General features: G+C 44.1%; 1 protein-coding gene across 1 annotated transcript in view; it reads left to right on the plus strand.

Moving 5' to 3' along the window:
- SCUBE2 (signal peptide, CUB domain, EGF-like 2) overlaps positions 1-14,984 on the plus strand; it is a 64,580-nt gene that overhangs the window by 19,318 nt on the left and 30,278 nt on the right. The window contains exons 5-12 of the mRNA XM_012654442.1: positions 1,308-1,433; positions 3,653-3,769; positions 4,492-4,581; positions 8,767-8,883; positions 9,863-9,985; positions 12,776-12,892; positions 14,236-14,358; positions 14,802-14,918. Coding sequence (XP_012509896.1) covers positions 1,308-1,433; positions 3,653-3,769; positions 4,492-4,581; positions 8,767-8,883; positions 9,863-9,985; positions 12,776-12,892; positions 14,236-14,358; positions 14,802-14,918 — 930 coding nt within the window. The remainder of the gene's footprint in view (positions 1-1,307; positions 1,434-3,652; positions 3,770-4,491; positions 4,582-8,766; positions 8,884-9,862; positions 9,986-12,775; positions 12,893-14,235; positions 14,359-14,801; positions 14,919-14,984) is intronic.

Here is a 14,984-nt window from a genome sequence, read left to right on the forward strand (position 1 = left end):
GGGAGGGGGGAGGAGGGAGGAGGGGACGGGTATTTGTATACACAAGGAGTGCAATGCGCACCACCCGAAGGATGGACATATTTGAAACACGAACTTGGGGGGCGGGACCAAGGGCAACATACATAACCTAAACATCTGTACCCCCATAATATGCTGAAATAAAAAAAAAGAAAAAAAAAACAAAAAACAAAGTCCCTACTCTCAGAGATGTTGTAGAGTTGCCTTGCACAAATGCAAAGGAGCAACATATGAACAGGTACTTACTAATGCACTATAAACTGAGCAGATGTCTTGAAAACATTTTTGGGTGTGAGAATAGGCAGCAAAGTCTCAGAGAATTGGTTTTGAGATGCAGCAGGTGCTGGTAAACCACATGGATGTTTACCTTGGTAGTGCCCCATCATCTAGATGCACGTTAAACCATTGAGGAGCATAGCCAACCATCTCTCTTCGCATTACCATTACTACAAACTTGGGCCTAAGAGAAATTTACAGTGTACCTGAAAAGAATTATACAGCAGCTAGAGGAAACCACATATATGAGGTCTCTCTCTTGCTCTTTTCTTTGTTGTTGAGTTGTTGTATCACACTGTCTGTGAGAGGCTTGTGCTCTGAGCCTGCTGAGGGAGGGGCCAAGGGACTAACTGAGGGTGGTCACCTAAGAGAGATCCCTGGGCAGGTAGTCCATATGATGATGCCAAAATTTAGCAGTCACACTCACCTCCAAAGTGTGGCTCTGGTGGAGGTGGACAAGAGGGTTAAAATTGTTAGAAAGTTATCTGGGGGGGGAGAAGGGGAGCAAGGGCAACATACATAAGCTAAACATCTGTACCCCCATAATATGCTGAAATAAAAAAAAGAAGAAAGTTATCTTCAAGAGTATGTGAAAAAGTTGGGAATCTTTATCATTCAATTTGTAAGTTTTCTTAGGAGGATCCTCCTTTTCTCTTTGCATTCCTAATCATTCTTTATCTTGGGTAAAGATGTGGTAGAGATAAAAGTCTGAGTACCAGCTCTTGGGATCAGCAGGCTCTGATCCCACACCCAGCAGAGAGCTCCAATTGATTGGGAGGGCTCCCACCTCTTTAGGAGAGTTGAGACATTGTATCTCTTGGGCGATAGAAGAAATTTTTCATGTTTCTGTTAATTGACCTGGCTTGATTTTAATGACATATACTTTTAAAATGTGGGGCTGACAGAGACTCAGGAGGGCAGGTCTGTGACCCACCCCCAGCCCCTTGCAGCTCCCCTAGGGCTCAGGATTCTGACCACAGCCTAGTCACCTGTTGTATGCTACTGTTTTGCAGAGGGCCTGAGCTGCATGAACAAAGATCACGGCTGCAGTCACATCTGTAAGGAGGCCCCAAGGGGGAGCGTCGCCTGCGAGTGCAGACCTGGTTTTGAGCTGGCCAAGAACCAGAGAGACTGCATGTGTAAGTATGGACTGGCACATACCCATGATGGGAGCCGTCATACCCCAGAGCCGCCTTCTGTGGCCCAGCATCAGAAAAACCTCCACACAGCACAACAGCAGCAGCAGGGAAGGCAGCTGGCACGAGATTCTGACCTCCACCAAGTCCTTGTTCATTGCAGAAGGGTAGTCTCCCATAGGGAAGAAGGATATGTTAAAAGGAACTAATCACAAGGAAATGAAATTCAGGAATAAAGAGTGTGAATGTTGGGGCGCAGGTCTCCCTGTTCCCACAGAATAAAATCAGATTTCCTTGTCTGGCAACCACAGCTCTTTGCTCCCTGGCCCCTGCATCCTTGGTAAGCTTCATCTACCTCCTTTCCCCAACCACTAAGCTCTTTACCTTTCGGAGAACAGCCCATGTTCTTTGATGCCTCCAAGCTTTTTCCAAGTCCTCCTCCCTTCCTGGCTTGGGGAACTCTCACTCAACCTTCAGCATCCCACTTAACTTCTAACCAGGATAAAGATAATAGCTACCTTTTTTGAAGCATTTATTATGTGCAAAGGCTTGTAGCAAGATGGGCCATATCCCATTTCATTCTTGCAAGCACCACCCTCACCGCCACTTTGTTTATTCCTCAGTGATAGTGCATGATGCTCTGGGGTGGAACTGTGTATTTACGTGTCTGTCTCCCCAGCTGTGAGCCACTCCAAGTCAGAGACCTTGTCTCATTTTTGTCTCTCAGTCCTCCCCTGGTGCCTACCACAGGATGTGCTCAATACACATTTGTTAATGAATGGGCAAATGAATGTTATACATGATCTGGACACAGCTGCCACACCATGATTATAGTAACAAAGCTCCAATGGGTAATAGGAAACAACTGGCAATTAATGGTGTTCTAAATGCTACTAATGCCAGAGAGAACACTGAGAGTGTCCCTTTAGGAACTCTTCCCGAAGCCGTGGACAGAAGACCCCTGCAGTTTGCTAGGGATGGTTGTTTACAGAGAGTAGAACTTAGTGGTTAAGAGATGAGGAGGCAGTTTGACCAGTGACAGACTTCTCCCCATGTCTCCACCGCGAAGCAGAATGCAGCCCCACAGGCTGCCAGGCCAGGGCTGCTGCCACCACCACCCTCCAACAACAGGTTCTAAGGGCCCCTCAAAGTGAGGCTGTCCCCGAGGGCTTCCAGTGGACTGAGGAGAACGCAGACCCCTCATCCTGTCTCCAGATCTTCAAAAGGAGGACCCAGGCCCTCCCAGACTCACTGTGGAGTGAGACTCTGCATTTCACCGTCTTTCAGGGACTGATTGCTAGAGGCCGAGCACCTTTAAGCTTTTCTGTAAATATTTTAAATGTTTTTAAGATGACACTGCTCAAGTAATATTCTTGTAACATTTGAGGAATTAAAAAAGAAAAAGCAAGATCCAGAATCCTACCACATAACCCGCTGTTTCAAGTTTGTCATATTCCTATTTAGTTGTTCATATGCACGTACAATTTTTATGTAGCTATAATCACAGAACATTGCAAATATGTAATTAGTTCTTTTAAACTAGAAAAATTACAAAGGCCTATGAAAGAATTCAAACATGTAGTTTCCCCATCCCGTTTCCCTTGCAGAGGTAACCACTGTTAACAGTTTGATGAGTAGTTTCGTAGTTGGGTGTTTTTTTTTTTTTTGGCCTCTCATCAATGCATTCATCCATAGTCTTGATAATTACTGGTTAATGTCACATTAATTGTGTGCAGAGTCATCATTTCCTCTGATCATCCTCCCTTCTAACTAATCCAGATGGAATCTGATGGGAGAAATTCTAAGATATTTGTACAAATTAAATATTGTCTGTTTATTCCAGACATAAAGTACCTTAGCATTTCCCAAAGCCCCAGTATAGCTGTATTAATAGGCAAACTTCTCTAGATAGAGAAAAACAGTAGACCAGGATCTCTTGGTATAATTCCCCTTAAAAAATAAAAATTGCCCCAGACTCTATCATCTCCATGTTCCTATATGACTTCGTTCAAACCTGTGTTTCAGCATTTCTACAATTTGTATTGTGACTGTCTGCTCACACAGACCTGGACGGGGTCTGAATCAGAGTTATATTTTGTACACAATGCCTGGCATGTACTAGGTGCTCAAATACAGAATAAAAATCAGAGTTCCTCTGGAGCAATCATAGCCCTGGTTGTGGAAATCTCAGTGCTTTGCGTATTGATTCCTTTTGCTCTCAGTGACCTGTAACCATGGAAATGGCGGGTGCCAGCACTCCTGTGAAGATACAACTGATGGTCCTGAGTGTAGCTGTCATCCACACTATAGGATGCATGTAGATGGGAGGAGCTGCCTTGGTGAGTGGTGACCCCTACACTGGTGAGGGTCTGCCCCAACGTGCTCATCTCTAACCCTAACCATTAATGGTGCTTAGCACCAGGCACAGGCTGTTTTTGGTGCCTTTGTCCCCAAACAGTCCTCATGCTGCTGCACATGTTGCAGTGGTCTAGGTCTGGGGTGCAGGTCCTTCTCTTCCCGTGCAACCTTGGAAAGCCCTTCCTCCTCTCCTGTACTAGGCCGTCCTGAAGCTGGTATTCTGAAGACTGGGACAACACGTCCCAAGGGGCCAGGCATGAAGATAGAGCTAGCTGTTTGTGATGATGCAGCAACCTTTACGGCCAGCAGGAGCCAGGGTTGCATATTTCTGGCGGGATACCTGCCCTGCCCTTCACGATGTGTCCTTTGCTAGCTCCATTTTAGAGGTTTCCAAGCCCGAGGCTCTTTTTGTCCTGGACTAAGGGTACTGGAATGAATCTGAAGCTTGCATTCCCCAGTGTCTCTTGGAGTACAATATATTTCCAAAATCTTTTCCATAGTGTTAATGTTTCCTGAGGTTCTGTAGCCGTTTAACATGCTGTGTTTCCTACAGAGCCTTATTACAATACATTTTTGTTGAGTGAACAGAGACACATATCTTACCTTGTTCTCCTGTGCAGGATTTTAACAGAAATGGTTGTGCAGGGGATAAATAATTTGACTCATTCCGTCTGAGAACTGTGCTGTTTTGCTTTTCTTGTAGAGCGAGAAGACACTGCCCTGGAGATGGCAGAGAGCAATGCCACATCTGTGGCAGATGGGGATAAGCGGGTGAAGCGGCGGCTGCTCATGGGTAGGTGACTCCACTGCCCTCCCCTGGCCACTGCCCTTGTCCCTTCCCTCCCCAACTTTCCTCATCAGGCCTGAACCTGGGGGTCACATGTCCTCAGAGCAGCTGGACCAGTGAGCAGCTCCTGCAAAGCCAGATGTGTGTTTGTTCTTCACTCACTGCTGTTGCTTAATTACCACCCAAGATCCCTGGTACTGTGGGAAGTGCACCAGCCAAGCTGTCAGAATAATTGGGTTCATATCCTAACACAGTCCCGACTTCCTGTAAGACTGGGCAAACTGCCCTGAGCCTTCATCTCTTGGTCTTTCTTTAAAATGGATGTAATAAAATCTACCTCTTAGGGCTATCAGGTTGCTCAGTTAAGATAATGATATGCAAAAGTGCCCAGAGTCCAGTGCCTGGGACTGGGTGGATGGTCAGTGAGTGTCAGCTCCCTTCCTTCTGAGTAGCTCGAATGAGAGAGGACTCTGGCAGCCACTAGCTCAGCATGGTGGATGATCTGTTTTTGAGTCTACTGAGTCTCCTATTTCTGACTCAGCCGTGTTCATGGTAGAGGAGATGAATGGAGAGGAGGGGCACTTGCCTGTGGGACGAGGGAAGGCCTGCCTGCCGGTGTGACAGGTGAGCTGGAGATGAGAAGCAGAGGCGGTGGCCATGGGGTGGGAGTCAGACAGATCCTTGGGCACATTACTCTTCTGGAGAAATGTTGACTCCACCTAAACAAATCCGTCTTTTGACAGCTTCTGGCTTTAATAGTCAGGTAAGATCATTTGTTACCAGCCATTGGTTACCAAGCAGGTAACATTTCAGTTCTCCTAGTTGTTTCTTCTTCTACCTCCTCCTCCTTCCCCATGATTCTGAAAAATGAAGTGTGTACAGTTATTTCTTGATGTGTCAGTTTTGGATAGTGGCTTTTGACTTCCTGCTGCAGAAGACTAGGTTTTAACTCTCACTGCCTCCCTCCCTCAACACACACATGTCTCCCACACCCTTAGTATAGCTGTATCACAATTTATTTATTTATTTATTTATTTATTTATTTATTTTATTTATTTTTTTTTTTGAGACAGAGTCTCACTGTGTTGCCCGGGCTAGAGTGCCGTGGCATCAGCCTAGCTCACAACAACCTCAAATTCCTGGGCTCAAGCGATCCTCCTGCCTCAGCCTCCCGACCGAGTAGCTGGGACTACAGGCATGTGCCACCATGCCCGGCTATTTTCTTTGTATATTTTTAGTTGTCCAGATCATTTCTTTCTATTTTTAGTAGAGACGGATCTCGCTCATTGCTCAGGCTGGTCTCGAACCCCTGAGCTCAAACGATCCGTCCGCCTCGGCCCCCCAGGGTGCTAGGATTACAGACGTGAGCCACCACGCCTGGCCTGTATTACAGTTTAAATCAATATTATGTGCTTACATTATTGCAACTATGAATATGTAAATATGATTCACCCAAGTCATGTAATGCATCATGATTTTATTTTCTTTGTCTACTTTTCTAAGTACTTCTTACCAATTCTTTTGCAAATTTCTAATAGAGCTCTAAAATAGAGCTTTTCAATGTGTTCAAATACAGCAGGTGATTTATCAATTCAATTTTCTTCCTTAAAAGGTCTTTTCAAAGGCTTCCACCCTGCTATAGCAGGGCCTGACCCTCTTGGCTGGCTGTGTTTCTCTCCTGTGGGCCTTCCCCATCAGCCTAAAAATTCCCGTCACCACTCTTCATTTGGTGGACCTCATATCTTGTCTTTTGTTAGTTTACACAGTGAATCAGATGTAGGTTTTTTAAAAACTTTGCATGCTGAAAATGCATTGATATTCTACCTTCACCCTTTATTGAGAATCTGGCTCAGTATAGACTTCAGAGTTGGGAAGAATATTCCTCCAGAGTTTTAAAGTTAGTGCTCCATTGGTTTCAAGCATGCAGTATTGTTTTCAGAAGCCTACAGTCATCTTTATTCTTGATCCTTTGTATGAAACCTGAAAAGCTTCTCTCTGGAAGTTTTCAGGATCTTCTTGTCCCTGGTGATCTGAAATGTCACAATAAGGTCCCTCACTATGAGACTTTGCCCACCTGGTGTGCCGAATACTCAGTAGGCCTTTTCAATGTGGACGTTCAAGTTCCTTGGTTCTGGGAAATGTTCTTACATTTTTCCCTTTGATTTGGCATTTCTTCACGCCGTTTTCTCTGTTCTTTCTCTCTGGAACTCCTGTCAGTTGGTTGTTGCAATTCTTAAATTGATCCTCTAATTTTCTTTCTCTTTTCTTTGTATTTTTGGTGTACTTTCTAGATTTTTCATTTTTTTCTTCTACTCTTTCTACGGGATTATTTTTAAAGTTCTGCTTTTATATTTTAATTTTTCAAGAATTTTAGTTTGGTCTGTTGTTATAGAAACCTGCTCTTATTTCATGGATTCTTTTCTTCTCCCTGAGGAAATTAATTATAAGATTTTAACTTCTCTTTTTTTCCTTATATTATCTTCCCCTCCTTTGTGTTTTTTCCCCGTTTGTTTGATTTGGTATATTTATTTCGTATTAGAAACTTTCCAAAAATGTCTAGTAATTCTTGACTGACTTTTCATATTTAATAGTGAAATGCTAAAAAGCCAATTGGATATTCTATTAACTGACGGGCTTCATGAGTGGGTGACTAGGAGGTGACTTAGCCATTTTATTTGGGGATCCTCAAATGCCATTATCTATAGGTCTTTTCACTTGGGCAGGTCAATTTAGCTGAAGAGGAATCCTTCAATCTCCTTCAGTCTCATGCAGCTTAGCTGCCAGCACTCTGGGAGCTGAGGGGCTGGGAGAAGAGTGGGAGGGTGGTGAGGGTTTGGGTTCTCTCTTTTCTGGATATAGACTTTCACTGGACAGTGCCTTCCTCTCTTCTGCTTTTCCTGGTGCCCTTGAGTCTGGTGCCTCTCTGGTCCAACTTCTCCAGAAGATAAACTTCTCTGATGTGGCTGGAATAGGGCAGGGGTAGTCATGTGGCTGTGACTTAAGGAGGAGCTCTGGGGGTTTAACTGTTTCTTGTATAGACTCTCAAATAATCTTCCTATTTTTAACTCCATCCTCATCTCTGCCTCTAGAGTAACTTGATACCTCCAATCCCTGGGCCTTTCTGGGATTCTGTGGCTCACGTGAGTTACCACTTGTTGGCTCTCCGTCTGTAGACCACGAGGGTTCGGCTTTCTGCTGTGCCAGTCACTGCTGCTCCACTGACATGCCACTTCCAGCATATTTGACATCTTTCATCTGTTGTCTTTTCTTCCATTTTCTTTGTCCTTAAGGATTTATACTTTAAAAAAAATCTATTCTTATTTTGGTGAGGTTTTGAAAGGAAACAGATAAACATACATCTTCTCTCTGTCATATTTAATTAGAACTAGGCTTGTCCCCCCAGGCTTTTAAATGAAGTAGCTATGGAAGAAAAAAAAATCATGTTTCTGGATACCTAGGTGCGAACAATTGAATGAATGTTGACTAGCATGTGTCTATTACTTGGAATAACTGTATGAAATGCAGAACTAAAAGCCATTTGCTTATCGTTCCTCATCTCCGTAGCTGTGATTTAACAACTGTGGCTTATTTTTCATGCAGTTATGACAGGCCTTTCTCCTTTCAGGGAAAGTTAAACTTCTAATTTGAGTAAATTGGCATTTGCAAAGATGAAGTCATTAGTCTGCACCAAGGAAATTGTTGGGGTGGGCAACATTTACCCTCTTGCTTTGTCCATTACTTACATTCAAAGGAGAAGGTTCCGGATTATGAAAGGAACATTATCTCTTTTTGCCCTATTCTGCACTCACACCTTACCTGCCAGATACAGTCACACTTAGCAGGTTGCTGGCTGTGGATCAGCAGGTACTTTTTTTTTTTTTTATTTCAGCATATTATGGGGGAGCAGGTACTTTTAATGGCTTTGAATCCACTAGTGGGGGTTGGCTCTGCAGGCTAGGAGACATCTTTACCTCTTTACCCTGACAAGCTTCCTCAGAAAATATCACTCATTTAGATGGGTGGGAGGGGCTGCACCTGCTCTCCCTCTATCCCACCTGCAGAAGGCGGAGACTTGGGGTGTGATCATGGGTACCCCACCATGCTTCTTGGCTTCCATGAACTTGCCAAATAATAACAGCCGTATCAGCACTTCTTTAGGAAGCTAACTGCCTTTTCTTACCTCCTTGTCAGAAACATGTGCTGTCAACAATGGAGGCTGTGATCGCACCTGTAAGGACACTTCAACAGGAGTTCACTGCAGTTGTCCCATTGGATTCACTCTGCAGTTGGATGGAAAGACGTGTAAAGGTAGCCTTTGCCTCTTCAAGGAGGCTGGGTGCCCTGGTATGGGGGGAAGCCCCATGCTGCTGAAGTGTGGGGATAAAGGCAGCTCTTCCCCTCCACACCCCAAGTGACTCCAGATTTGCTTATGATTCATATTGATGGAAGCTTTTCTTCCCTGGGCTAGTGGAAGGTTATAATTGAGTAAGCTTAATTAGAACCAACTTAATTACACTAATTGTTGAGGAGGTCAGCCTCTACAAGCATCAAATAATTCATTTCAGACAGTGGCCTTATTAGAAAAAGGCAGTTCAAGGAAGCATTCATTTGCAGGAGATAATATCAACATATCATAAATAATAGCCTAGGGATTATTATGTAAAAAACAGTCAAGATTATTATCTAGAGGACTTAATGAATAACTGTACCATTAACTTTTACTGATGAAGAGAGACCCCAATGACTTGCTAGTATTTCATGGGCAAGAGTACAAAGGATGAGTTCTTTAGCATGATAAAAAGTAGATAACCAATTACCAGACGAAACTGAGAAGAGATAAGCTTGAGTATCAGGAATAATTTAAAAACATTGAGACTATTTGATCATTGTGTAATTTGCCAAAACAAGTGCTCCAGTTCCTTACAACTTTAATCATTAAACTAGACTAAGTAGTATACTAAAGGGAGCCATGTTTTCTTGAGAGAGCAATACAAGGATTAGAATATAACAGGACCTCACCATTCTTTCCTCCAGTTTGTTTTCTTAGGGCTAGTCAAGGGCATCATAAGTCTAAGTTCTCAAGAGGATGAGGCACTTGTCTTTCAAAACTGGTTAAGCCAGACAAGAAAACATGTATAAGATTAAAAACATCAGCAAGCATTCTTAAATGCTTTTATGGGTCTGTTTTTATTTCAGGGAATAATGAACACTCATAATAGCACCTCAGGGATTTGTGGGAAATGAGGCAAGTGTTCCTCTCTGATTTGCCGATGCTTGCCTGTTACAGATATTGATGAGTGCCAGACCCGCAATGGAGGTTGTGATCATTTCTGCAAAAACACCGTGGGCAGTTTTGACTGCAGCTGCAAAAAAGGATTTAAATTATTAACAGATGAGAAGTCTTGCCAAGGTATGTGCTGAAAGCGTAGCTGTGCTGTGCAATGGTCCGCTGGTTGGAGCAGAGAACATGTAGCCCCACCCTGGCAGAGACTGGCTCTCCAGGCTTCTTGAGTAGTGACAGAGCCACTACTCCAACCTCCATTGCAGCCTTCATTTATTTCATCTGTTAGGTAGAATAAAAACACTGATGTGGCTCACAGGTATATTTTGGAAATTAAGCTGTTAGCGATTAGAGAACACCTCAAAGAACCCATCCGGTGTGATTATAGCAGAGCTTGCTGCTAGAAATGGAATGGAACACAGAATGCAAACAGGGTTGCACTGGGGTGTTGAGATTAGGAATCATTTTCCTTTTCTAAAATTGCCTTTAATATTATAGAATTTATAACAAAAGTTACAAATTAAAAGCAAAAATGTATAGATTTAGTTAACATGCCTTCCTTGCAAAAAGTTGAGGCCAATACATAATCAAGATCATGTACCAGTTGGCCTCTTCCTTATAGACCTTGTTTTAAATGAGCAGCCTTTGGTGCTTGTGGAAAGGGAGAAGATGCTGGCTGATCCTTAAGCAGGATTACAAACCCCTTCTCGAACGCACCTTTCCCATATAAGGGGTGCAGCAAGGAGACTTCTCTAGGTTGCAGTTGTTGTTGGTATTAATAACTGTTTGGGGTGGCGGGAAGCTGTTTTTGAGTGGAAAGCATTATTTATTACTTTTAGATAAACACCTTTTTTTTTTTTTTTGAGACAGAGTCTCACTCTTTTGCCCAGGCTAGAGTGAGTGCCGTGGCGTCAATCTAGCTCACAGCAACCTTAAACTCCTGGGCTCAAGTGATCCTTCTGCCTCAGCCTCCTGAGTAGCTAGGACTACAGGCATGCGCCACCATGCCCAGCTAAATTTTTCTATATATTTTTAGTTGGACGATTAATTTCTTTCTAGTTTTTAGTAGAGACGGGGGTCTCACTCTTGCTCAGGCTGGCTTCAAACTCCTGAGCTCAAACAATCCGCCCACCTCGGCCTCCCAGAGTGCTAGGATTACAGGCGTGAGCCACCGCGCCCGGCCAACACCTTTTTTTAATGTCCTGTTGATAAGCAGGAAGAAGCTCTCAGTAAAGATGTGCCATCATTTATTCTTGCTCCATTTCTGTAAATAAAGAATGATTGTCTAACTTATTTGTTAGAAATCTCAGAATTAATAAAAATCAGAATATAATATCTGATTTCATCAGATAAAAAAGATGTAAAATTACCTCTTTTTTAAAAACTTTATGGTGTGAATTAGGTTTTTTTCCTCTCTTGGTTTGTTCTTCTCAATACATAATTTGTCAGGCAGTTCAAGTATGTTCTCCTTTAAATTCAGTAAATTAATTCTAGATGATTATTGTGTGGAAATAATAATTTCTTCAGTTTGACTTGGAAAGCAAATTTGCTGTTCCACATAATGTTTCACAATGTATAGAGCAAGCAAGACTGTTGAAGCTGTGTAAACACATTAAAAAAGGAATTAGGAAAGTGATCTCATTATTTTTGGCAAAGCAAAAGCCCATAGTGAGTCGCCAAAGTCAGCTACTGAACAAGTCCACTTTCTCGACAACTGGCTGATAGCAATAACAGATTTCAGAGAATGGCATCAGTTACTAGGAAGGAAACTGACTTTTTCTCATTTTTCACCCATCAGTCTTGGTAGAACAAATATTTGCACAGAACAAATTTATTGAAGAAGTTGCCAGGATTTCTGGGAAAAGCCAGGGATGAAGAAGTTTTGCAAGAATTTTCCCTTTTTATTTCACTTTTTCATTCCTCCTGTTCCTTCCGAATGTTTGTTTTTTATTAATGTAGTTTCTCCTGGCACACTTGGTGTTGAAAAAGTGGTCTAGCAATGGTCTAGTTGGCTTCCACCAAGTGCTATGTTGGTTTATCCATTTGGAGACATGAGTCGTAACTCTGTTAAAACCCTTCAAAGTTGAGAGAGTGAAGCACTTACATTCTAGGCTACAGGAAAGATGTGAGGGCCAAGCCAGGGAAGAGGGAGATGATTAGACAGACAAATGCAGCCTCCTGAGGCTAGTTTGCATGACCCCAGCTGCAGCCAAGGAGGCTTTCACACTGAACCAGGAAGACAGGGGACACGTGGGACTGGACTACGGGGGAAGAACGAAACCAGGGATTGGCCAAGAGGATCCAATTCAGAGCTTAACCACCAAATTACAGTGTCTGCAATAGAAATCTACAGAGGATATTAGTGTTAGTGCATTCTTTTAGGGCAGAGAGCATTAAAATCCAGGATTAACTGGCCTCTTGGGGCCAGAAGACTAATTTTGGAAAGATCAGAGAAAGATGGGAACCAGATTTACCTCCAAACCAAGTGTTTTCTCCTTTCAACTCACCATAGCTCATAAATTACTGATGTTTTACCAATGGTAATATCACAATAATAATAATGCACAACTACCATTTTATAGTGTATAAAACCCTTTTTAGGTATGTTATCTCATTTGGCTTCATTTAAATATTTTAAATTACTCAGCCCTACAAATAAGCATGGTGAGAGACCAGTTGAGCTCTGAGGCAAGTGTAGCTTGCAACAGAATGTGGAAATAAGGGCCCTGGCGTGACTATACTTAGGATGGGCTGCTCAACACCTTCCTTAACACAAGTGAGAGAGGAGAATGGATAGGTCATTTTTCACCCTGTGTGTGTCACTTTTGGTATTGGTCAGCAACTGGTGTTTATTATAAACCTATTCTTCCCTTATCCCTCAGAGTGGGTTTCAGCTCCCTCTCCCTTTGACAATTACAGATGTGGATGAGTGCTCTTTGGATAGGACCTGTGACCACAGCTGCATCAACCACCCTGGCACATTTGCTTGCACTTGCAACCAAGGGTACACACTGTACGGCTTCACCCACTGTGGAGGTGAGCAGACAGCCCCACTACAGTTGAGAGGTGGGGTGCTGCAGGGCCTCCACCCCTGAGGTTTATTTTCTTGCCTCGGGGGATGAAAGGTACATTCCAGTCCCTGTAAAACAGCAGTGAGTCCATCAACTCAAGGGAAGCATCTACAAAAGGAAACCTCCCCACAGTTATCCCTTTGACATGTCGAGTGTGAAATGGAGCAGAGAGGAGCTGAGCTCTTTCAGCTGTGGATTCCTTATTGACTTTATTGACTTGTGGTTGTATTCAGAGGATGGGAGGGTCTCTCAGGAGCTGCTACCCTGTCTGTTGGAACTTCCCAGCAGATAGTAAAGTTGCAGTCCTCAGAGAGGCTTGGCGGGACACCAACCAATTCCACAGCCTGCTGTGCATAGCAACTGGCTGCAAAACCTTGGTTTGAGCCCCACAATTGGGTCTTTGAGCTGCAAGTGGAACCAGTGAGTTTATCTCTCCACTCTGTGCCCATTTAGCAACATGTTCTCATGTCTCATAACCTCATGATCAAGCAGGGAATGGCATAAAATCAGATTTGGTGCCAACTGACTTCCACTTCACTCTCCACAGCAATCTTTGAGAATACAGGTTCAGATTCCAATCCAGAATGTCTAGAGCTTTCAAGGTAATCTTCCTGAGCATCTGCAGGATGTTGGAACCACCAGCCTAAATACTTCCTGCCTAGTCCTTGTGTTTTGTGCCTAAGAAGAATGGACAGCAGTGATTTGCTATAGATAATGTTGTCTCCCTTCTCCTTTTCAATACATCCTTGGCATGGCTAAAAGCATACTCTTCCCAGTACATCAAGAAACCTCAAGGAAATGTACCCCGAGTAAGGATGTGTGTCTGGGTTTAGATGGAGCCACCTTTCCACCTGGACTCAGTCTCGGGTTGATGGGGAATAGAGCACACCACTTTCCTTCTCTGTACCTCAACTGTGAAAGTGGTTAAACAGGGAGACCTAGTTCTCTGTCTTCCTTGGTGGGTAGTCCAGGAGAATGGTGGAGTTTTAAAGCCTGTGCAGTGTCCAAGTTTGGACATCTGAAAGTAGCGTGTGGCCTTTTCTGAGTATCCCTAATGAGGGAATGGTTTGGTCAAGAATGGAACTTGAGATGGCCCCGGTGAGGCTCATACCAGGAAATTCACTGGGTGGGGAGTGGGGTGTGGAGTCCGCTGGTGCCAAGTGCACATCCTGACGGCAGTCAGCACCTTCCCTGTGCTTAGTGAGTTTCAACCATGTGACTCCCCTGTGGCTCCTTCCTAAAGGGAGGGACAGTATCAGCCCATTCAGTGACAGGCTGTTGTGATAGGAGTGTTTTTTTCTTCCACAGACACCAACGAGTGCAGTGTCAACAATGGAGGCTGTCAGCAGATCTGTGTGAACACAGTGGGAGGCTACGAATGCCAGTGCCACCCCGGCTACAAGCTCCACTGGAACAAAAAAGACTGTGTGGGTAAGGGCCACTGAGGCGCAGACTCGGTCGGTGGGGCCTGCCACTGGCCCAGAGGCAGCGTGGCTCTGTGTGTGCTCCCAGGCCCGATTGGCCCAGGAGCGCGCTGACCGTCCCTCCACTGAATTCTCCTTCCCTCAGCTGCAGCAGCTGTTCTTTACATAGTTCAAAAACAGGAGATACTTTGCAGGCTCTGGTGTTTCCTTCTGTGCTTCTGCGTAGGTTGGAACTGACTTCTGTTTTCCTGGTTGCTTTTCTGCATTAAAACAATGGCAAAGAAGGGTCTCCTTTACCTCGGTGGGAAATGAGGCCTGGTGTGTGTTCTGTGCGGGGCGTCAGCTGTACCTTCTTTTCTTGGGGCCTTTGGTGCATGGTACTCACCCATCCTTGTCACATTTGGATTCATCCTTCTCTTTCTGTAAGTGTCTGTGTTTTGTCCTGTCTAGAAGTGAAGGGGCTCCTGCCCGCTAGTGTGTCACCCCACGTATCCCTGCATTGCGGTAAGAGTGGTGGAGGAGACAGGTGCTTCCTAAGATGTCACTCTGGCATTCACCTCTCTTCAGGTGAGTGGGGCCCAGATCCCAGGGCAGGTCCTCATGCCAGGGCCAGGCCTCCCTGGCCTCTAAGTG

Source organism: Propithecus coquereli, unplaced genomic scaffold, assembly GCF_000956105.1.
Source record: "Propithecus coquereli isolate 6110/MARCELLA unplaced genomic scaffold, Pcoq_1.0 Scaffold44, whole genome shotgun sequence".
NCBI classification, from domain to species: Eukaryota; Metazoa; Chordata; class Mammalia; order Primates; family Indriidae; genus Propithecus; species Propithecus coquereli.